The 25,490-nt window shown below is 36.2% G+C and overlaps 1 protein-coding gene across 2 annotated transcripts in view; it reads right to left on the reverse strand.

Annotated features, from left to right (window-relative positions):
- Nucleotides 1–25,490, reverse strand: part of LOC138703270 (zinc finger protein 79-like) — a 61,456-nt gene that overhangs the window by 16,862 nt on the left and 19,104 nt on the right. For both annotated transcript variants that reach the window (XM_069831014.1, XM_069831015.1), the window contains exons 2-5: nt 9,958–10,218; nt 9,450–9,786; nt 2,989–3,060; nt 935–1,149 (exon numbers count right to left, since the gene is read on the reverse strand). In XM_069831014.1, coding sequence (XP_069687115.1) covers nt 935–1,149; nt 2,989–3,060; nt 9,450–9,786; nt 9,958–10,218 — 885 coding nt within the window. The remainder of the gene's footprint in view (nt 1–934; nt 1,150–2,988; nt 3,061–9,449; nt 9,787–9,957; nt 10,219–25,490) is intronic.

A 25,490-nucleotide genomic window follows, 5' to 3' on the forward strand; every position in this document is an offset into this window, starting at 1 on the left:
GCTCTGTAATTTGAAAAGTTGGGTGAAGGAAGTAAATAAATAAAATGAATTAAAAAAACTTTCGAATTAATTTGACTGTGTGTTAGTTCACTTGAAATTTAGCTGAAGTTATAGGTTACAATGACTGCAGAAAATCTGATTCAAATACACGAGTCTCAACACCAGGGTATAAAATTTTCTTCACTTATTTTGAATGACCACTGAAATGTTATGTGATTTTTTCAGAAGCTCTCTTCTAGTTAAAAATCATACTGCTCATTTAATTGAATATGCTCCTGAAAAAATGTATCATAAAGAATCCCTCTAGCCCAAAATTTCAGACTTGGATATTTAGTGACTTACACTGATTGGCTTCTGAGCTATCCATTTATAACTCAGTAGGCCTACTCACCCTCCTCACAGTAGCTGCTGGAAACATCACCCAACCTTGTGTGATCCGTAATTCACATTGTTGAAAAAAACTATCACTCTAGGACTAGATTGCAAATCAACTTCTACTTCATCCAGTTTTTCTTCAGTAAGCATACAGGGTTGTAGTTGACTTTTTTGGTCATTCACAGAACCTATATACAAAATGTAGTATTGTACTGAGAAACCAGGAAATTTACGTCTAAAAATGTTTCCTTGTTTTGTTACACAATTTCTTTTTTCTATATGAATGTGTTAAAAATATGATACACATTCACGTACTGAATATGTAACCATTGCAAAACATAATACAATGTAAGAGAATAAACTTGACTTATTCTTAGCTGAGTCAATGCACAGCCAACATGTGGAGCGATCAGCTGACAGAAACACTGGAACATTCGCTGGGACTCACTGTGTATAGATAGTACCGGTACATGAATTCAAGTATAATTAATAGAAGTCCAACCAATGCAGTTCTCTCCGGTAAGTCTCAACTAGGGCATAAGCAACATACAGGACTTACAGAGAAGAGTCATTTAAATCTTCATAATGTAAGCTTTCTGGCTCATTCTTCACAGTGCCAGAACTCATAGCTTCATCATCTGCTTCATCTGCTGTATCATCGGTATCTATTTCTATATCATCAATAACTTCTGTCTTCACAAGTTGAAAGGTGGGAGGAGGAATATCATAATCATCATCATCATCATCATCAGACTCCAGATCTTTTGTCTGATTCTGGAATTAAATACATATTAGTCATTATGGTTAAATAAAATTAGAAATTATTATCCTGTACAATTTGCAATGGCATTAAGTTACAGAAGATTATAATTGTTTGCAAACAATGGATTTTGTATGTGCTAATGTAACAAATTCACGTAAGACAAATATTACTTTGCATAGCAGTAAATGATTATTAAAAAAATTTCAATCATAATCGTTTGATGGCCATGTTCCAATACACTTCATGCTTGGCACATATAGCACGTCTATACTGTTTTTTATGCTGTGTAAGCAGCCAGAAATAACAGCTTTAACTCTGCACAGTTATTCAGTATGAATCTTGATAATACAAGTTTGATATATACTGATAACTTAGATTGACAGCTGACTATTGAATCAACAACTGGCTCTCTTCTGACAAAGGAAAAATTTTACAGTCAACATTTTTAACAAGAGCCAGAACAGGTCACATTGTCACACAATTGTACCTACACCGAGTTCACATTTTTGAAAATCCTACTTGTCTGTGGTGTAATAATCATGATGAAGATTTGGAACACATTCTTCTATACTGTCCATCAATAAACCACAAAAAAAGCAAATTAAAATCATCAATGCCAGTTGCAGAAGACACAGCCCTGCAGTATATACTGACTACACCCCAACTCTGGCTACTAGTAACAGGCATCTGAATGAACACCGATCAAAATACCTCTCATTTCTCATGAAAAATAAAAACTGAATAGACTACAGTGGACTTTATGTTGTCAGCAAACAGCTGGATACATTAAGGAGATTGATTGATTGGTTGATTGATTGATTGATCGATTGATTGACTATAATGTATAATATATTACCTTTGACAATAATCTTATTTCAGTCACGAACAAATACATAATGGGCAATATTGAAATTTTCATGAATGATGAATATTTTTTATCTTCTTGAAACATTAATGCAACTTTTCATTAATACGAAAAATGATACAAATATAAACTATGATATTAGTATGGTAATTGTATTATCAGCTGACAAAAAATCTGAAAGTTAGAATTTATAAAACAGTTATATTACCGTTGTTCTGTATGATTGTGAAACTTGAACTTTCACTTTGAGAGAGGAACAGATATTAAGGGTGCAAATCAAGATTTCAGGTATAACTCCCTGTAAAGTTGATTTGAATAATTTCGAGGGAAAAATTGTTCCGGAGCCGGGCATCGAACCCGGGACCTTTGGTTTAACGTACCAATGCTCTACCAACTGAGCTACCCGGGAACTCTACCCGACACCAATCCAATTCTTCCCTCTATATCCACAGAACTCAAAATGGGCTGACAACAGTCAAGCAACCAACTTCGAGTGCACACTAACTCCGTGTGACTTAAATTGTGGTTTTCTGTTAACAAACAGTGACATGTGTTTGAGAATAAGGTTCTTAGGAAAATATTTGGGGTTAAAAGGGATGAAGTTACAGGAGAATGGAGAAAGTTACACAATTCATAACTGCACGCATTGCATTTTTCACCTGACATAATTAGGAACATTAAAGACAGACATTTGAGATGGGCAGGGCATGTAGCACATATGGGCGACTCCAGAAATGTGTATAGTGTGTTAGTTGGGAGGCAGGAGGGAAAAAGACCTTTGGGGAGGCCGAGACGTAGATGGGAGGATAATATTAAAATGGATTTGAGGGAGGTGGGATATGATGATGGAGACTGGATTAATCTTGTATAGGACAGAGACCAATGGTGGACTTATGTAATGGCGCCAATGAACCTCTGAGTTCCTTAAAAGCTACTGTATTTGTAAGTAAGTAAGTAAGTAAGTTATATTATCAAATTGACTTACTTCATATTCTTCCAGTCTTGGAGCTGATTCCTCAAGAGTGTCATCCATATCAACCAACATAAACAGATGCTGCTGCAGAAAAATCAGAAAAGTCTAATGAGTGTCCAATTTGTGATGTGATAAAATTATTATTACTGTATCGTAATGGTTTTGGAAAATGAATATAAAATCAAAATAAAATCAAACAAAGAAACAATAAATAAATAAAATAAATACACGCCGCATACAATATTAACACTTTCCTTTAAGCATAAAGCAGGAAATGAAACTATTACTAAACGTCTACATACACAGTAATTATTGTATTACCAGTTTTGAAAGCCGCCTTAGTAGCTTTCAAAACTGAACATGGTTGGCTATATCATATGCAGATTTCAAATTGTTAATTTAACCCTCAAGTAAACTGGTACTGTAATTAACGTCTGCAAAAAATTTAGGCCTTATAATGAAGTAGGCCTGTGTAGATGCAAGGTTTTTGGGTATTTGCACTGTGTAACAGATGTAAAGACATCCAACCTTTTGCAGTTACATCTAGGCTCCATCATCGGAGAAGATAAGGAAAGGGAAATGGGAAAACCTCTCTGTTGGATTCGTTACCAAGAGCACTGATAAAATATTTAATGCATGCTTCACAAATTTCCATACATCATTTCCAGTTCTGGAGAGTAGCTCTTGATAATGGATCACTATTACTCTTTCCCTATCTTCTCTGATGATGAAGTCGACAAGTAACTCCGAAACATTGTATATCTATACATATACTGTAGAATATGGTGCAAATACCCAAAAACCTCTTACCACGTTGATCACCATAAAAGACTCGTATCATAGACCTATGTACTTCTAATACTTAATTCATGTTTTTCAAATTTGCATGTATCTGGAATATTTACATATGTATATCTTATGCCAGCGATTTTCAACCTTTTCCAACACATATAATTTTAAAACCAGCTGCACACTCATACATTCTAAACCAGTGGTTCCCAAACAGGGGGAATTTTTAGGGTTTTAGGAGGGAATGTTGACTTTTGTGGGCTCAATTTCTTACAACTTTTCACTTTTATTTTTCCAATTTTTGCTACAACAACCTCTACTATTTTCATTTTCTCGTGGCACAACAGTTGAAAATGGCTGATCTATGCATATATGTAAGTGTATAGCCTACATACCGGTTAAAAAAAAAAATTAAAACACTGTACATATTACAAACTATGATAAGGAAACATGAACAACAAGTTCGAGAGAAAAGTATGAGAATGAAGAGACTTTTGTTATTAATAATTTTATTTAACAACAATTATAAATACAGATTACTTGTTGAAGAGAAAGGAAACAGAAAAAAAGCAAGAAATGCAAGTCGAGACAGTTTGTCTTGAGGATCGACATTTAGAACCACAAAACATGGAGTTTGTAGTATGCTACCCTACAGCTAAGTCCACACAGTAGAAAAGAAGATGTAACCATAGATTGTACAGTTCACGTAACAATGCAGAATTAAAAACAATTTTAATGTCTAAACTGAAGTGAGCAGGACATACATTCAGAATAAATGAGATATCCTACAAAAAAACTAATAAAGGTAACTAACACTAATGGAACACTATCAAAGATATTGTTAATGGATATAAGATATAGAATCTGATATATAAAAGTTTTAGCAGTAAAATACAAAATAAAAGGTAAAGTCAACCCCATGACAGACCAAATCGGCCTAGAAGGTGGCGAGAGATTAAGGCCCCCCACCTTTAGAGACAATCAGCATTTAATGATAGTAGAGATGTTAGTCCTACGTGCCTGCCACCTTTACTCCCAAGGAAATGTCCGTGGTACTCATTTCTGTTAGAAGCTGAGTAGACTCCATGGTCATACTGCGGCTGGAAGGATTAGATCAATGGAAAAATCCATGATCCCATCGGGAATCGAACCTGCGATCTTCCGGCTTGCAGCATTATGCCTTAACCACATGCTACCATATGCCCCCAAGACACAAAATATAGGTTCTTAATAGAAACACAGTAATCATTTTATGGAACTTAACAAATACAGGATGATTCAGTAAAAGTGTGAAAAAATTAAACAGGAAACAAAAGCATTTTGAGATGGGAACTTGGGGTGAGCAAAGTCTTATTAAGGAGATATGAGCTTAACATGCCTATCGCTATCACTTGGTCGACCTGGTTGGCAAGTTGGTATAGTGCTGGCCTTCTATGCCCAAGGTTGCGGGTTCGATCCTGGGCCAAGTCGATGGCATTTAAGTGTGCTTATATGCGACAGGCTCATGTCAGTAGATTTACTGGCATGTGAAAGAACTCCTGCGGGACAAAATTCCGGCACATCCGGCGACGCTGATATAACCTCTGCAGTTGCGAGCGTCGTTAAATAAAACATAACATTTTTTTTTCGCTATCACTTAGTGTTTTCCATATTATCTACATTATTCTTTACATTTATTTACATTGTAACTTACATTTAATTGCACTTATTATTTACATTTTAAAATTAATTTCGTATCATTTAAAAATCTGAGTTAATAACATACCATTTTGTACCTCACAACAGGTGCTCGAAATGACAGCCATTGACATTTAATACTGACATTAATTTACAAATAATACATTTTATTATATACATTTATATTTACATTTAACATCAACATTATTTACTATTTATATGTCGGCAATCCATCATGTTTTGTTTGTTGACCTATTGTCCACAAAGAGGTTCTATCATATTTACATTGTCACATTATAAAACATATGAGTCAATGACAAATCTTTCCATACCATTCGAAGAGGTAATCACAGTACTAGCTATGATGTGTAAATGATATGAAATTAATCTAAAAATGTAAATAATAAGTGTAAATAAACGTAAATAATAAATGTAGATAATGTGAGAACAGTAAGCAATAGCGATAGACATGTTTAAGCGTGCTGGCCCTTAATCTAACTCTGCATATCCCAAATTCCCTATCTCAAAATGTTCTATAGAGCATCCCCTATTTCCTGTTTAATTTTTGCACACTTTTATTAAATCACTCTGTATAACTTTCCTTATAATACAAAAACTGCAAGGGATTTTAATCAAAATTAAATGATTATTGAGTTGTGGCTCAGTCAGTTCATGACTTCTCATTAAAAAAAAATAGCATTAATTTAAAATCAATGAAATTTATTGTTGATACAGTCAGCCTGGTTGGCGGAGTTGGTATAGTGCTGGCCTTCTATGCCCAAGGTTGCGGGTTTGATCCCGGGCCAGGTCGATGACATTTAATTGTGCTCAAATGCGACAGGCTTACGTCAGTAATTTACTGACATGTAAAAGAACTCCTGAGGGACAAAATTCTGGCACACTGGCGACGCTGATATAACCTCTGCAGTTGCGAGCATTGTTAAATAAAACATAACATTTAACATTTTGTTGATATAGAGGTTAAAAAGAGAATACCGGTACTTAGTCATCCCCATGTTGTTTTTATTCTACAATATGTCCAATGTTACCATTTTATCTGTCACTGACTTTGAATAATCTTTAAAATTTATTCTTCTTTCTCATTAAATGTATGCACTAGTATTCTGATATAAGGTTAAAAAATGAAGTGTCGTTTAAAAACTTTGTAACTTTTAAATCCTTTTAAAATGTCGTTGCTCTATTCTCACTCATTTCTGGTGTGGACTGTCTTCAGTGGTCTAAAGCAGCGATCGTCAGCACACAGCACCCCGGGGCTAGCATCTCTTACCCACGGAGAACACAGTGTACCATAGTGCACTCGTAGCTGTTAGCGGGTATGCTCTCTACCTCTTCCTGCTGCACGACGGTGCACACGGGACGGCTCTGCTTACCCTTTGCACATTTCAGCGAGTGCCGACGACCACTGGTCTAAAGGTTGCAGTGATTGTCTTCACTGCCAAGATACGCGAGTTCAACCCCATCCGAGAGCAATGAATTTTTAGGCGAAAATAATTCTGAATACAGCTTCCATAAGATGAGAAAGGAAAGCCATTGGCATGTAGTATTCTTGTTGCATGAAGGAGATTCCTCTGTTCATAAATAAAGATAAAACTCTTATGTCCAGATCAGCCATTACTCTGCTTTCAATTCAAAAGATAAAACTGCAGAGTGATCTGACAAGATGAGTGGGAACATGTCAATCAAAATGTCTATGTATAGCAAATTCGCCTATTTGTATGAGGTGCAGAAATTGAAAAACAAATCAATTAAGCTAAGACCAGTTGAGATGACTGAGCTCCTAGTCGTTTCTTTTTTATCTCATGCAGACTGATATCAGAGTCAGAATATAAGAATCAGAAAAATATAAATATACTGTATACTGTATATACACAACTAAATTTAAATGTAGAAAGTATTGGGGACTCTCAATTTGCTAATACTACAGGTGCTATTGTGACGCCATTGTCACAAGTTTACGTCCTTGCATTGAAGGATTTTACCGAATATTAACTTCTGAGTGGTTTTTCGTCTTTGAAATTTTAAACAATACGGTAATTAAATCTAGAACTACCTACATATCAAATATAATTATTGTTCATGATGGTAATGTGAAGGTGGCGGCAGTGGCAGTGGTGGTGGTAGTAGTTAGTAGTAGAAGTAGTAGTAATAGCTCCCTAGAAGCTGCATGACCTTGAATTGGTGGGGGCGGGGCTTATGTGTATTCTATGAAACCGGGAGCTGTACTAGCAGAGACACTCATACGAAGAAGGTTGCAGAGGAGGTATCAGGCAAAGAAGTGGCTTTCAATAAAAAATTTAACCCAGTTGGAGAACCTCAAAGAGACTCCGAGTAGGAGGACCACTACTACATGGGTTCTGGTCTGCTCAAGTCAAGGTGTAAATGCAGCATGCCGAGGCTGTATGGCACATGGCACTGGAGTAGTATAACAACAGTGTCGCTAATGATTTCTACAGGGTACCAGGCGAACCCTGCACTATTTAGTCTTCCCAGTACAATCGGGGCTTTGTGTTGGGTGACCTTTGTTTCCCCGCTACTCGTGGGACCCAAATGGACAAACTACACTCTAAAGAAACTAGTGGCATAGCATGAAATTTTGGGCAGGGGAAGCCAACTCAAGTTCATTAGCTCACTCCCTGTCATATTTAGAGAAATCACAATATTAACAGTCAATAGATACAGTGTTAGCATAATTACATCAATCAATGTTAAAATCTTTATTAGAATATTATTTTTACTACATAAATTAGTGTCAGGAACTGTTGTTTCACTCATTATTATATGAGCATCAATGCACACTAACACTTCAACTAAACACAACTGACGAAAGGGATAACTCGGCAGCTAAATTCTTTCCATTGTCAAAGCTAGCTTCTTGCGAGCCTTGCGACCAGGGTAGTTTAGTTAGAAAGGGATGGAAAATCTACGGGGTGGGTTACACAGAAGAAAGCATGAAAGAAACAAGTCTGTTTGTAGCGCAGTGGAGGGGATTCGAAGCTGGTGTGTACAGGCTTCATGTTTACTGCTGCATCACAAATCATCCCGAGCTGCCGCATCACAACATTTAATGCGTAAATATAAATTGTATTAAAATTAATACATAATTTTGTTCATAAACTGCAGGTTTATTATGGAGTTATTAACTGGGGAAGCTGAGCTTTTTAGCTTACACTGATGATACGCCACTGAAAGAAACTAAAACAAAGACAGGCATCTCCAGTTGAGAGAAACCTATCATCGTGTTCATCAATCTTGTGCTAAAAAGTAAAGGAAAATGAGAAGAAGAAGAAGAAGAAGAAGAAGAGGAGGAGGAGGAGGAGGAGAAGAAGAAGAATAAGAAGAAGAAGAAGAAGAAGAAGAAGAAGAAGAAGAAGAAGAAGAAGAAAGAGACTCAGATATATAACTCAAAGGTGTAACTCTCTAGTTTAAAGTTTTCAACAGATTGAAAGAAAGTGAAGCTAAATGTAACAATTTTGAGAAAGATTTGGAATTTGTGTAGGGTACGTCTCTCAGCAACTTCTGCACATGTGGAGAGAATGTTTTCTGTAATGGAAATCATCTGGACACCTCAAAGGAAAGGCTCCAAGTAAGTAAGGTAAAAGCATTGGTTTAAACTGAAGTAAATTCAGACCTTTCATGCGTGGATTTCTATTTCTTTGTCAAAGAAAACAACTATTTTCTGAAGCAAGTACACTCTTCCCATAAGTATGAGAATTCCTGATGAATGACATAATTGATATTGTGTATATTTAAATCGCTCAGACTAGCCTATCTGGCTCTACAGTAATTGTCAGGGTATTAATGTTATGAGAGTAGAATTATGATATATTCAATTTCGCTGTTTTTTTCCTTTATGTATTGGTACAATGTAGTAGGTCATGCAACTCTATGTTATCTCTAATAGAAGAATATCCCTGAAACTCTAGCCTTATGTTAACGTCATCATTAGTTTCATAACTCTTATCACACTTAATTGGGCCAGCACTTACAGGTATGTCTGCTTGTGTACAAGCATCATTTCCAGTCATGTCGCAGAAGAAAATTAGTTCATTGCCATAAACAACGCACACTTCTGTTTCGGTGGATGCATTTATTTTATCACTCGAAATTAATTCATCTGCCAAGATGTCAAGTTTATTTCTTTTCATAAGCTTCTTGAATCTATCTGACAACTCCTGGGATGATATATTTATTTTTTTGTAAACCTCTGGAAATATGGTGGGCACAAAGGCAGGGTTTTGGGGATGACCAGACCTTCTGTTTCCAATAAAGTGAGCGCTGCATATCCTTGAACTTTTAGTTGGCTCCCATTGTGATCCATCAGGACTAGAACCAATAAAATATATTTCACATTACAATGAATCACATAATAAGCTTTATAAGAAGTACAGGACTGACATTTAGTAATTTAGTACAGTAGTTTATATCATTCATTTAAACAACTGCTTAGAAAAGTCAGAGTTCGAAATTATACTGTAGGCCTACTTAAGTACTTACCGTCTGCGATTTACAGCCCGTATCCACAGTTTCCTTCGTTCTACTTCTGTGCTCTTTGTAGGAAATGTATAAAATATTACATCATCCGTATTATTGTATGTATTAGAACAACCAACTACACAACAATTAACATTGCTTTTTCCTCGTTTTTTACCCTCCATTATGCACAAGAGTTGGAGTGTTAGATCACAAACACACTGTCGGTATGATGTTTCTCCTATAAGTTCCAGGATTGCAGCGCTGGCGTAGCTTGCATGGTGCCTATAATGATACAGAAGTAGTAGTAATAAGAGCAGCAGCATAATGGTGTAGCAGTAGTGGTAGTAAAAGGAGCAACAGAATAAAGATATAATCAGGGGTATCTTGTCCTTTGAGGCTTTTGAGGCTGTGCCTTGAAAGAAAAACAATCTCCTCCTCCTCATTGTTATAATAATAATAATAATAATAATAATAATAATAATAATAGTAATAATAATAATAATAATAATAATAATAATAATAATAATAATAATAATAATGTATAGTAATAATAACACAGTGTGATTCATAAATACCTATACAAACTTTGTGAGTGTACTGTAAGGATAAAAATAAAACTATACAACTTTTCCTGCAAACCCTTATTTTCAGAGTTATGATATAAAATGTCCTACCATCCTAGGTTTCAAAAACATGGACCATTAATGCCTTTGGATGTGTCCTGCTCACCTACATAGCAACTGCGTTAGATATTTGTTATTCATACACCCCACGACAGTTAATTCCGACCTGATAGGACTTTATTTACTGTATGTAGGTATGAACTGATCTTGAAATTTTACAGACCCCATTCGACTCATTCTGAACAATTTCATACCATTTTGATTTCACTGCTGTAGTTCTGCTATGTTCGGAATTTGAGTGGCATAAACGAGCACCTTCAAACAACCCCAAAAGTAGACGTCTAGTGATCTGGCTGGCCAAGCAATTGATGTTGCGCGATCTATCGTACCATACACAACTAAAGCCTTCCGAACTAAAGACAAAATGAATGTGTACTTACGAGACATGGTACGGTAGGAACTGCAACAGCGCTATACAACTAAACATATCTATGTACAGTAAACAAAGTCCTATCAGGTCGGAATCAACTGTAGGGGGTGTACGAATAACAAACATCTACCGCAGTCACTATGTAGGCGAACGTGACACATCCGAAGGCTTTACTGGTCCATGTTTTTTTATGCCTAGCAAGGTCAGACATGCATTATAACTCTGAAAATAAGGACTTGGGGGGAAAAGTTGTATAGAACATTTTAGTCTCAGTTTTACCTCTACAGTACACCCACAAAGTTTGTACAGGTACTTATGAATCACCCTATATACTGTTGTCTGCTGTTTATAAACACATGATTTAGGTTGAATGAGCAACAGAGGAAATGCTTATGGTGCTACTGTGGTTTCCACAGTCATGTTATAACATGGTGTGCTTGCTGCTAGGCGCTATGCTCACTATAGGCATTGCCTCTAGTAAACTTATGGATCAGGGTCTCGAGACTGGTTGAGGGTGTATACTTGTTTCTTTCACTCCAGATTGGTACAACAAAAAAAGAGTTGGTTGACAGCCAGTAAAAATAAGAAAACCACTCTTTTTCGACTGTCTATTGTTTGTGGTGAGTTTCATGGACAGTTCATGGTATTCATGATATAAGTGATCTCAAATATCTTTCAGAAAGAATTAAATCATGAAATGAGTTCTTCCGACATTGGAAATTCGTTGAAATTAAGTTTGTATAGAAAATTTGATGAAGAACCTAAGCTATCAATTTCATAAGGCAGTGTGTTAGCCCGAAAAAAAACAGACATAATACAGGGTGTTTCAGGAGGAATAATAAATATTTTAGGTGGTTATAGTATGGATTGTTCTGAGTAAAAAAGTTCATATAAACATGTGTCCAATTTTTATTGGGTACAGAGATACAGCTGTTAGAATGTAACCCAAGAAGGTGTTAAGCAAAGGCAAATGATTACATTCAGTGCACTTTCGTTTCGTGTGTTGTTATTCCGGTTGCTATGGGCTAATTTATCGATTGTCACTTTTGTTTTGAAGGTCAAGTTCTGAAGTTGTGCTTTAGTTTACATAATTGAATTTTTCAATTGTGATTGTGATTTTTTGCCCAATTCGACTGTATCATTTAAGCAAGCTGCATGTATTTATAAATGCTGAGTATGCTGATATAGTATTTGTGTACGGGTTTTGTAATGGAAACGCTGTTTCTGCTTGTAGAGAATACGGCAGATGATTTCCTAACTGCAGAGTTCCAGATTCAAGAGCATTTACTCGTGTTTTCGCTAAACTGCGTGAAACTGGTGCAGTGCCCAGCAGTCACATTTCATCTGAACATGTAAATGAACAGAATCTGGATGAAGTAGAAGACATTATTCAGTTGGTAAAACGTAGTCCTGAAACAAGCACATGCAGAATTTCTGCATGTATTGGTGTTCCACATACAAGAGTATGGCGGACTTTATGTATGCATGGGCTCTATCTTTATCATTCACAGCAGATCCAACACGTTCAAGCAGGAGATGAAGGTAGATGATTGGAATTTTGACGTTGGCTACTTGTAAATCGCCGAGTAATCCCATTCTTACTCTTCACTGATGAAGCCACTTTCACTCGTGACGGTATCAATAACATTCATAACTCACATCAGTGTGGTCCGAAGAAAACCCAAATGCCATTGTGGAGACACATTTTCAAGAATGCTTCTCTGTAAATGTGTGGTGTGGTATGATAGACAGTCAGTTTCTTGGGCCTGTTGTGCTACCGGATTGTCTTACAGGGCCCGTTATCTAGACTTTCCTCAAAACAAGCTTCCAGCATTATTGGAAGAGGTTCTTTTGGCTACAAGAATTGGTATGTTCTTCCAGCATGACGGAGCCCCTGCACATTCTAGTCATCAGGTGATACATCATCTAAACCTAACATTCCCCAGAAGATGGATAGGCAGATATGGTCACGTTTCTTGGCCACCAAAATCTCCGGACCTTACCTCTTTAGTTTTTTGCCTGTGGGGATGGTTGAAAGGCGAAGTCTACAAAGAAAAATTAAACACAAGAGCCGATTTAATCGTTCAGATTATGAATAATGCTGTACTCATAAAGACGACCTCAGAAGAGCTACACATGGTGTTGTCAAGAGAAGTTGAAACTGCACTGAAGTCGGTGGTGGAATTTATGAAAATGAACTTTGAACGTAATCATTTGCCTTTGCTTAACACCTTCTTGGGTAACATTCTAACAGTTGTATCTCTGTACCCAATAAAAATTGGACACATGTTATATGGAATTTTTTAACAGTTGTATCTCTGTACCCAGTAAAAATTGGAGACATGTTTACATGAACTTTTTTACTCAGAATAATCCATATGATCACCCCCTAAAATATTTACTATTCCTCCTGAAATACCCTGTATATTAAATTGAATTATTGATTGCTTCATATTCTATGATCAACATGAAATTATTCTAAAAGGACGTAATGGAATTGAAGAATTATTAGACAGAAGTATCTTAATAGATTTTGTAAATGAAATTGCTAAGCTTAATGACAATTTGTGTCAGAATTTAAAGAAATGTATTATTATACATATCGACCATCATACAAAATGAGCTATATACCACGTTTACAGAGCTCTCCACGAGGATGTAAATAAGATCTGCCTCAGGAATATTCCAGTGTATGTTAAAAGAACTGGAACTATACAGAATCAAAGATAATTAGTTTCCTAGACATATGATGGCGCATCTGCATTCCATGGAGTACAGCAAGAAGTCCAGAAACTTGTAAGAGATGTCGATCCATGTGCTTATACTGTTCATTGTTGTTATGCTCACCAAATAAATCTCATAATACAACAAGTATGCTCTACTATCACAGCCATCAGAATTTCTTTGCCAATTTATCCGCATTTTCTTCTTTCTTGTCTATGTCTAGCAAGAGAACAAATTTACTTCAAGAGATATGTCAGCAACGTTTACCATGAACATGCTGAACAAAGTGAAATTTTCAGGGTAGGATAGTGTTATTTATTTTTCAATGCCAGAAGCCCTAATAGAGTACTTGGAAATTATTCGGGAGGATGCGGCATGGGATTCTGTGTCAGTAACAGAAGCAACTGTACATTATCTTGAAGATGAGTTTTTCTTCTTCGAAGATTTTTTTAACAGAATAATGCACTTAATCGAAATATTTTACATGTTGCAGAAGAAATTCATAACACTGGCATTTGTGAAGAAATATCTCCGTAAATTTGTTAATGACATCAGTAATATTAGGAATGAACTAACCAACTCAACAGTAGGAGATTTTATACTGTGTAACACTTCGATAAAAGGAAAAAATGGTGTGGACAAGAAAGCATGCACTAGTGAATGCTACGATATAATTATTCAGCAAGCTGAAGAAGTAGTTAACATATGAAGTGCTTCAATTTAGTTGGCACCACAAAATTCAGTGACTCGAAGTCCATGTTTCCTGACGATTTGTGTGACAACTGTGCCAATATTATACCTTCATAGAAGAAGCAAAACTAAAGAGTGAACTGCGTGTTCTACATGCTAGTGAAGAGTTTGAGAGAATAAATTCTATCAGTGCATTGTACTCCTTTTCATTGAAAACAATTTAGAGAATAGGTATCTTTTCAGAAGTATCAGAAGTACTAACACTGACAAACATAGTTCTAACAACTCCAGTGGCAAGAGATGAATCTGAACAATGTTTCAGCACACAGAAGAGTGTTAAAACGTGTTTAAGAAATACAATGGGACAAGACTGACTCAATGCTTTGGCAGTGTTCACAATAGAGAAAGATGCGAACACAGTGAATTTCAATGATAAGGAGATAAAAAAAGTTTGTTCAGCAGAGGACTAAGAAAGCAGAGTAGTTATTTAAATAAATGTCACCATTTATAGAAGGTATGTTGTTGTTTAGTCAACTGTCCGAAGACAGGTTTGAGCCTAAGTGACACCAATAAGACATCACTCATGAGACAACTAAGCCACGAGATAAAGGGGGAGGGTAGCCAGTTCCTTTTTCCTTCCATTGCATACATCACTGACTAGTAACATATTACACTAATCAGACTTCAGATGCATACAAATAATTGTTGTTCTTCTAACACATCATTAAGTGAGATATACTGTCTGATAGATATATCAACCAGAATTTCACTCAGAGGTATGGCAGGTATGTTCAACACTAATATCTTTTCTCATTTTATTATAGTTTGTAGTCTAGACGAATATTAACAACTTTCTTTAAAAAGTAATACTGGTAACTAAAAACATCCTTCTTCCAACCACACGAAGTTGAATGCAATACTTCAAGATTTGCTGGTAATCATATATCAACAAATGGAGAAAAATTTTACTGGAAATTATGTAATGTGGAAATATAATCTACAAAACGAGTATCAGTTCAGAAACACTGTGCTCTTAAAAAAAATGGAATATCTTTCTCTGCATGGTAAATACAAGGTGGGTCAGTCAAACGGAAAGATTTGATGGGAGTATACTGTTCATATGGAGAGGGTGAGAATGAATATAACCATCTCTTTTCTACCTACTTACTTTACAATTTATGACTCCTTAGGCAGTGACGTCACTATCTCCGCATTCCCTAGTAACCAAGCTGTTTGTCTCTACCATGTTTTGTTAAATGATGCTCATCATTACTCCAAACTGGAATTAATTGATTTCAATGGAGCGTTGGACCGGGGAACAGCGCTGCTACGCACTTTAAGCGTATTATCTTCATAACGAGAGTTTGGTGCAAATCCAACGAGCTTTCCATCTGCATTTCAACATGCCATGCAACCAGCTTGAACCATCAGATAAAGCTATTCGAACTTGGGTGAGTAACTTGGAGGCAACTGGATCAACAACAAAAAAGAGTTGGTAGTGTTAAAACAGTTCGAACCCCAGAGAACATTGAAAAAGAGTTCTACAGAGGGTTTTAAGAAGTTCACAACGATCGACCAGACGTCGTGCAATAACTGTTGGAATAAGTCGCACATCATTGAGAAGGATTCTCCATAAGGATCTGCGATATCACCCATACAAAATTCAAATTGTTCAGGCTCTTCATCCTGGTGATAATCAATAGAGAATTCGATTTTGTGAGGCTTTGCATGTTAGATTGACAGAGGATGAAGACCTTGTGGATGATTGATGAGCCGCAGTTCCATCTCAGTAGATTTTTGAATAGACAAAACTTTCGATATTGGCCGGAGGCAAACCCTCGTTTACTTCATGAGAAACCTCCATGCCCAAAAGGTAATGGTTTCATCAACTGGAATAATCAGCTCATTCTTTTTGAGAATGAGGCCGGAAATGCAGTGACTGTTAATTCAGTGTGATATGTTGAAATGATACAGAACTTTCTTACACCACAACTCGCCCATTTTCCAGTGAATGAAAACACACTGTTTCAACAGGACGAAGCAACAAGCCACATCGCAAGAATTTCAATGGATGCTGTGCCTGGGCACCCAGGAGATAGCCAGTGGTAGCAATTGCTACCACTGCGATTTTTTATTTTTTTTCCATTGAGCAATCTTTGACATTGTCCATCACTTTACCCTGCACTATATGCACAGTTGAATGGTCGTTCAGGTAAGTTATGTGTAATTATTATTATTATTATGTTCGTTTGTTATGGTACAGCATTTATCAGAAACTACTTATGTGTATTTCTTGTATGCTTTACCACCCTCTGGAGAGTTAAATCACGGCTAAGGAACATCATGCAAGATTACCATCATTCCTCTCTATGCATGTTGTCCATGCATTGGAAATGCATAGAAGAAAACAGAGAATCATTTTTGCATAAAGTGATTGACATCTATGGACGAGAAACTAGGCGACTGCAATTTTTGTTTCGAGTTCAATAGTCAGAATAGTGTAACACTACTATCTGGAAATTAAATTCTGAATTAATTTTAAATTTAGGGTATTTTTCATGTTCAATTTTTTCTCTCCTCGTACATCCATTTCCTCTAATATTCTAACCGTCTTGCTACCACTGAGATTGTATTCTGCAGGCGCCCTTGATGCTGTGAATGCTTTGTTCCTGGGCCGCATCATTTCTCGGAAAGGGTATATCGCTTGGCTGCCTAGATCACCTGATTTAATGGTATGTGATTTCTTCCTATGGGGACACTCAAAATGAAGGTGTTTGGGGGCAATCTACCCAGAACAATTTCAGCCTTAAAACAAAGTATACGAGAAGAGGTCGCTGCAATACCTGTCAATATGCTGAGGGGGGGTTATGCAACAGTTCCTGACCAGACTCGAAGAATGTGTGCGTTTCAATGGAGGTCACTTTTTTCTTGTTGCATACCTAATGGTTAATCATGTACTTGTCATTTTTACTCATTAAATTGATACATAATAGTAACTTTTCATTATTTTTCTGCGCCTTGAAATCTTTCCGTTTGACTGGCCCACTTATACATTACTACGAAAAGAAATATTCTACTTCAAAATGTGACTCAAGTATATATAATTTTATTTTTTCTCCACCTATATATAATGTTGGTATGTTCCGATATCCCTTCAAACAATTGTCTACAGCAATCACTTTGCTGCAGTCCAGAAATGTAAAAATGACTAATGTCATGAGATGTAGAAGAATATTATTCTTCAAATAATCTGCAGAAGTCCCAACAAATATTAAAGCAAAAATTAAAAGTGTTCTTGAAAAGAACTATACCAGTAAGTTTAATATGATATATATTTTTTTAATTTTAGTCGGTTATTTGCAAGAACTCGCTAGATATAGAATAGACTTCATGGGAGTACAAGAGGTTAGGTTAGATGGGAATGGTATATCACAAATAGGAGATTACTTGTTGTATTATGGGGAAGGAAACAATAATCACCAATTAGGAACAGGATTCTTTGTTCATAAAAGAATAAAATCAGCAGTAAAAAAGGCCGAATTTATCAGTGACAGGTTATCATATTTAGTACTTAAGGGTAGATGGTGCGACATCATAGTTATAAATGCTCACGCCCCTACAGAAGAGAAAGACGACCATACAAAGGATAGCCTCTATGCGGAATTGGAACATACTTTTGATCAGTTACCTAGATATCACAAGAAAATTTTATTGAGGGATTTCAACGCTAAAGTAGGTCGGGAGGATATTTTTAGACCAACTATTGGAAAAGAGAGCCTACACGCAATTAGTAGTGACAATGGAGTTAGATTAGTCAACTTTGCTACATCGAAAAATTTAATTGTCAAAAGTACAACATTCCCCCATAAGGATATACATAAATATACTTGGACTTCTCCAGATGGATTGACACACAACCAAATAGATCACATCTTGATAGATAAACGGAGACATACTAGTATAGTAGATATTCGAACTTTCAGGGGTGCAGACTGTAATTCTGACCATTATTTGGTGATTGGAGAATTAAGAGAAAGATTATAAGTAGCCAAGCGACTAGAGCAACAAGTTAATATTACTAAATTCAATATTTTGAAATTAAAGGACGAGGAAGCTAAGCAAAATTATCAGGTCGAAATTTCGAATAGGTTTGCCACTTTAGAAAGTTCCGACGAAGTTGAGAAAGAATTAGATGTTAACAGCGTGTGGGAAAATATCAGAGATAGTATCAAAATTGCAGCTGAGCAGAGCATAGGTTATTATGAAACTAAGAAAAAGAAACCGTGGTTTGATGAAGATTGTTGCATGGTAGTAGAAAGAAGGAAACAGGCAAAATTGAAATTCTTACAGGATCCAGTTGAGGAGAATAGAGACAATTATTTCAATGAAAGACGGGAAGCAAGTCGTACACTTAGGAATAAAAAGAGAGATTACTTGAAGGAAAAACTGAATGAGGTAGAAACAAATAGTAAGAATAAAAACATTCGACATTTATATAAAGGTATAAAGGAATTTAAGAACGGATATCAGCCAAGGGTAAACGTGATCAAGGATGAGAATGGTGACTTGCTTGCAGACTCTCCATCAATCCTAAACAGATGGAAAAACTATTTTGCGCAACTACTAAATGTACATAGGCCAAATAGAAATGATCGGGACGAAATTGAAATACAAACTGCTGAGCCATTTATACCCGAACCCACGCTTTCGGAAGTCGAAATTGCGATAGAAAATCTGAAAAAGTACAAGTCTTCAGGTATCGATCAAATTCCAGCAGAATTAATACAAGAGGGTGGAAGTGCATTATATAGCGAAATTTATAAACTTGTACTTGCTATTTGGGAAAAGGAAATTGTACCAGAACAATGGAAGGAGTCCATAATTGTACCTATTTTTAAAAAGGGGGACAAAACCAACTGTGGTAACTTTCGAGGAATATCACTTTTGTTGACGTCGTACAAAATTTTGTCCAATATTCTTTTGAGAAGATTAACTCCGTACATAGATGTAATTATTGGGGATCATGAGTGCGGTTTTAGGCGTAATAGATCGACTATTGATCAGATTTTTTGTATTCGACAGATAATGGAGAAAAAATGGGAGTATAAGGGTACAGTACATCAGTTATTCATAGATTTCAAAAAGGCATATGACTCGGTTAAGAGGGAAGTATTATATGATATTCTTATTGAATTTAGTATTCCCAAGAAACTAGTTCGATTAATTAAAATGTGTCTCAGTGAAACATACAGCAGAGTCCGTATAGGTCAGTTTCTAACTGATGCTTTTCCAATTCACTGCGGGCTAAAGCAGGGAGATGCACTATCACCTTTACTTTTTAACTTCGCTTTAGAATATGCCATTAGGAAAGTTCAGGATAACAGGCAGGGTTTGGAATTGAACGGGTTACATCATCTTCTTGTCTATGCGGATGACGTGAATATGTTAGGAGAAAATACACAAACGATTAGGGAAAACACGGAAATTTTACTTGAAGCAAGTAAAGCGTTCGGTTTGGAAGTAAATCCCGAAAAGACTAAGTATATGATTATGTCTTGTGACCAGAATATTGTACGAAATGGAAATATAAAAATTGGAGATTTATCCTTCGAAGAGGTGGAAAAATTCAAATATCTTGGAGCAACAGTAACAAATATAAATGACACTCAGGAGGAAATTAAACGCAGAATAAATATGGGAAATGCGTGTTATTATTCAGTTGAGAAGCTCTTATCATCCAGTCTACTGTCCAAAAATCTGAAAGTTAGAATTTATAAAACAGTTATATTACCGTTTGTTCTGTATGGTTGTGAAACTTGGACTCTCACTCTGAGAGAGGAACATAGGTTACGGGTGTTTGAGAATAAGGTGCTTAGGAAAATATTTGGGGCTAAGCGGGATGAAGTTACAGGAGAATGGAGAAAGTTACACAACGCAGAACTGCACGCATTGTATTCTTCACCTGACATAATTAGGAACATTAAATCCAGACGTTTCAGATGGGCAGGGCATGTAGCACGTATGGGCGAATCCAGAAATGCATATAGAGTGTTAGTTGGGAGACCAGAGGGAAAAAGACCTTTAAGGAGGCCGAGACGTAGATGGGAGGATAATATTAAAATGGATTTGAGGGAGGTGGGATATGATGATAGAGACTGGATTAATCTTGCACAGGATAGGGACCGATGGCGGGCTTATGTGAGGGTGGCAATGAACCTTCGGGTTCCTTAAAATCCATTTGTAAGTAAGTAAGTCGGTTATTTTACGACACTTTATCAACATCTTAGGTTATTTAGCGTCTGAATGAGATGAAGGTGATAATGCCAGTGAAATGAGTTCGGGATCCAGCACCGAAAGCTACTCAGCATTTGCTCATATTGGGTTGAGGGAAAACTCCGGAAAAAACCTCAACCAGGTAACTTGCCCCGACCAGGATTCGAACCCAGGCAATGTGATATATCATATACGAATTTCAATACTGATATATAATATATATATATATATATATATATATATATATATATATGATATTGTCAACATCAGTGCTTTCACATTTCTTACGAAATTCATTATTAGATCCACAAAGTGGTAGTTCATTTGGTGATGTAATAGGGAATACTATACCATATTTCAGATTTACTTCACTCACTTTTTTGACGTAGAACAAACATTTTCAGAGTACAAATATTGTTCTCCTGAACATAGAAGAGTATTTCTTTTGATAAACTGAAAATGCATATTATTATTTATTGTAACAAGGCTAGATACCGGTACCGTACACATAATTACAAATTCTGTTTGTTATTCTCATATGTATTGGTAAATGATTTTACAGTGAAAATTACGAAGATTCTGTCAATTATTGTCTTTCTTATTCTAAGGCCAGGGATCATTGGCAAAAGACAACTTTGGTTATCACTTCACTGTAATGTTTATTTTCCTGGTTTGTTGACGTTGAGAGCTTCGTTACTACTGTAATCTCCATCTTACGATGTTTGGTGACGTATACACGTCCGCTGATGTGATGATTGTGACTATAATAATATTTAAATTCATTCGTTACTACTGTTCATTCGGTTGAGATATAGGCCATGCTCATACAATTTAACAGTTTCGGTACGAACTTCCTAGCCTTGATAGTAATAGAAGTCGCAGCCCAATGATATAGTAGTGGTAGTAATAGGAAAAACAGTATAACTACATAAAAATAGTGGTAATAAGAGAAGTAGTACCTCAAATTGAGGTTCGGGCTGATATGTACATCTATTATCAGGCAGTACATCTCATTAGACATGAGTCAGAGAAAGAACAATTGTTTGTATTTTTTATTTTATTTTTTTAAATTTTTATAGGTTATTTTAAGATGCTTCATCAAAATCTTAGGTTATTTAACGTCTGAATGAGATGAAGATGATCATGCCAGTGAAATGAGTCTGGGGTCCAGCACCAATACTTATCCAGCATTTGCTCATATTGGGTTGAGGGAAAACCCTGAAAAAACCTCAACCAGGCAACTTACCTCGACCGGGAATCGAACCCGGGCCACCTGGTTTCGCGGTCAGACGCACTAATCATTACCATCAAGACTGGAATACACGGACATGCTGTGGCTGTAATGCAACAAGGGTCGAACAGAATTCAGGACTTCGTTTGCTCGTGTGTACACAATTTCAAGCACATGTTGCAATAGGAACATGCACACCTCAAATGCCACATAGCGATCCGTTCCCTGTCACTTTTGCTTGCGAACACAAAGGGATTCGTTGCCGCATTGTGGATGGGTTCACTGTCGTTTGTCTCATGAAGTGCGCACACCTCAAGCATGGAGTGGTTTCAAATAGATTGGACCTCATAAATTATGTCCAGTCATGTGGAATCCTGGTGATATTGACTATTATAATAAAAACAATGGAACGTGCCAGTGAACACGCAAGATGAGACAGGGTTCCAAAACGAGCGAAAAAGTAGGATGATAGTAAAGGATTACTGGCAACCGCCATTGGAATTAAGTAAGCCACTGCTGGGAAATTAATTTTCTTTAATTGGTTATTTTTACTACACTCTATTAACTACGAGGTTATTTAGTGTCGATGGAATCTGTGATAGCGAGTTGGCAATTGACGAGATGAGGCCGAGGATTCGCCATAGATTACCTGACATTCGTCTTATGGTTGAGGAAAATCTAGGAAAAACACAATCAGGTAATCAGCCCAAGCGGGGAATCGAACCCATGCTTGAGCGTAATTCCAGATCAGCAGATAAATGCACTACCACCTGAACACACCGATGGTTTCTGGGAGGTTAAAGATTACTGTTGAACAATGTGAAGTCAAATCATTTTGTGCTTTCCTTTCAACGAAAATGATAGCATATTGTGTAACTACTAGGAAAGGAATTCAGCAAGCTATTTATGACATTCAGGTGAAAGCAAAACGAAACTTCTTTGAAATGCCAACTTACTATGGATAAGAACGTTTTCATTCATCTGCATCTACATTTGATGTCTTCTTCCCAAATGGGTTATCATAGACAACCTACTCAACCAATTACTCCCTCAACTTCCTACACTTCAGCTCCCGAACCACCACAATATCTTCCGACTCAAGAGTCTTCTTAAGCCGACCTTTCAATGACAAAATCTCCAATTCCATTCTTACTATAGTACACCATGTCACTTCCAGATTTGAATCAAACTTTCTTGATTCTCTTTAACATCATCCAGCCAAAACTCCGCCCTCAGAATGTTCATCACATATAGACTACTATGATAGTCAAAACCAGCATGTTTAATGTCTTCTGTTTTTCTTATTATTATTTTTAATGAACTGAATAACAATTTTTGTAGTATTTGTTGTATATATTTTGGACTTCTATGTTTTATTTTAAAATAATTTTCTTTGACTGACTTAAAATACTCATTTTGACTGTACACTTAAATTAAAAACTTCATCCGGCAATCAAATTTTGATTACTCAAAAAGAAAATGTTTGTAGTTTTATTTATGTGTTACTTTATTACAATGCGACTTCGAAATATTGATTTTTCTTGGTGTGATATTTCGAATCTTTTAACTGTAATTCTCTCAATGTTTCATTATTTGTATTGCAATTAAAATATATCCATTAAAGAAGCACATTATGTTGGTAGTATGATTTAACTCATCTTGATATTTTCCTTTAATGAGCTGACAATTGCTGGGTAAACTTCTAGGTTTATTTCTCTGATAACCTGTTTTGAAATTCGCAAAAGGTATAGAAGGCTTGTAAACGAATCCCCTGTCACCAGGAATTGTAATGTCAGTGCGAACCTGGAATAGTGACATACACAATCAACCAAAAATAGTATTTTACATATTTTGTTAATCACACAATAACATTCTTCAAAGGATGAATTGAGTTTAGTACAATAAATACTGTCCTATCTTGACTTCAGATAGGTTCTCTCATATTGGTGGCTGATTTTTTAAAGTTTGGCCCAATTTTCATCAATAACTCTCCAGAATTGGTGAAAATCATCCAAGGAGTCCCATGGTTTTTATACTGGCCGCTGATTTCTTGAAAATTTATAGCACTTAACAAATTACTCCCTGGCCGCTTCTTGTACAGCTTGATAAGTCTATGTTTCTTTCTGTTGAAAATTTATCCTCTTACTACCAAAGCATAAATAGTAGTTAGCAATACTAACTTGTTTTCCATGGTCGTGCATCATGTGAGATAGAATGGAACTAGAAAGGTGTTTGAGACTTGCACGCTACTCAGATGGTTCATATCATAAGCACCTCTTGTTCGAGAGTGCACAATTTACTCCGCGCATTACATGTAATACTCCCGGTCTTAGGATGTGTCTCTTATTACTACCACAGCTATTACTGCCACTACTGCTATATCAAGGATGAGAATGGTGACTTGCTTGCAGACTCTCATTCAATCCTGAACAGATGGAAAAACTATTTTGGGCAACTACTAAATGTACATAGGTTAAATAGAAATGATCAGGATGAAATTCAAAGACAATCTGCAGAGCCATTTATACCAGAACCCACACTTTCTGAATTCGAAATTGCAATAGAAAATCTGAAAAAGTACAAGCCTCCAGGTACCGATCAAATTCCAGCAGAATTAATACAAGAAGGTGAAAGCACATTATCTAGCGAAATTAATAAGCTTGTACTTGCTATTTGGGAAAAGGAAATTGTACCAGACCAATGGAAGGAGTCCATAATTGTACCTATTTTTAAAAGGGGGGACAAGACTAACTGTAGTAACTTTCGAGGAATATCACTTTTGTTGATGTTGTACAAAATTTTATCCAATATTCTTTTGAGAAGATTAACTCCATATGTAGATGAAATTATTGGAGATCATTAGTATGTTTTAGGTGTAATAGATCGACTATCGATCAGATTTTTTGTATTCGACAGATATTGGAGAAAAAATGGTAAGTAAAGGGTAAAACAAAAAAGATTACAGGATACTGGGACTGAATTGTATTGATATGAACTGTACTTACTAAACCAGGGATGCAGAGCTGGGGAAGAGAAGGGTGGAAGCATGGGTAAAAAGTTTGTTCCCTGCCCACAATCCCCCAGCCTTGAATTACGTACCTGTGACGTCCGCAAGCACACTGAATACATATTTCCTCTCCCCGTACCATAATTCAATACTAATTCCTGACCACCCACAGCACAACCACACGTAACAGCAAAATAATCACAAAGTTGTTGGCTGTGTGAGTTGAGCCTTTGTAGTCGTCATAGTACTCATAATAGGATTAACAGCCTAATAATATTGCAGTAATAGGTGGTAGTAATAGGAGCCACAGAATGGTGGTTAGTAGTAGTAGTAATAACAGGAGAAGCAGTATAATGATATAGAAATAGTGATAATAAGTAGCAACATAATGATGTAGTAATAGGAGTTGCAGCCTAATGATATTATAGTAGTGGTGATAGTAATAGGAGCCACAGCCTAATGTAATATTGTTGTAATAGAAGCAGCAGCATAAAGCTGTAGTAGGAATCGCAGCCTGATGATGTAATGGTGATAGTATTAGGAGCAGTAACATAATGTTGTAGTGGTGGTTGCAGT

Source organism: Periplaneta americana, chromosome 7 (genome assembly GCF_040183065.1).
Source record: "Periplaneta americana isolate PAMFEO1 chromosome 7, P.americana_PAMFEO1_priV1, whole genome shotgun sequence".
NCBI classification, from domain to species: domain Eukaryota; kingdom Metazoa; phylum Arthropoda; class Insecta; order Blattodea; family Blattidae; genus Periplaneta; species Periplaneta americana.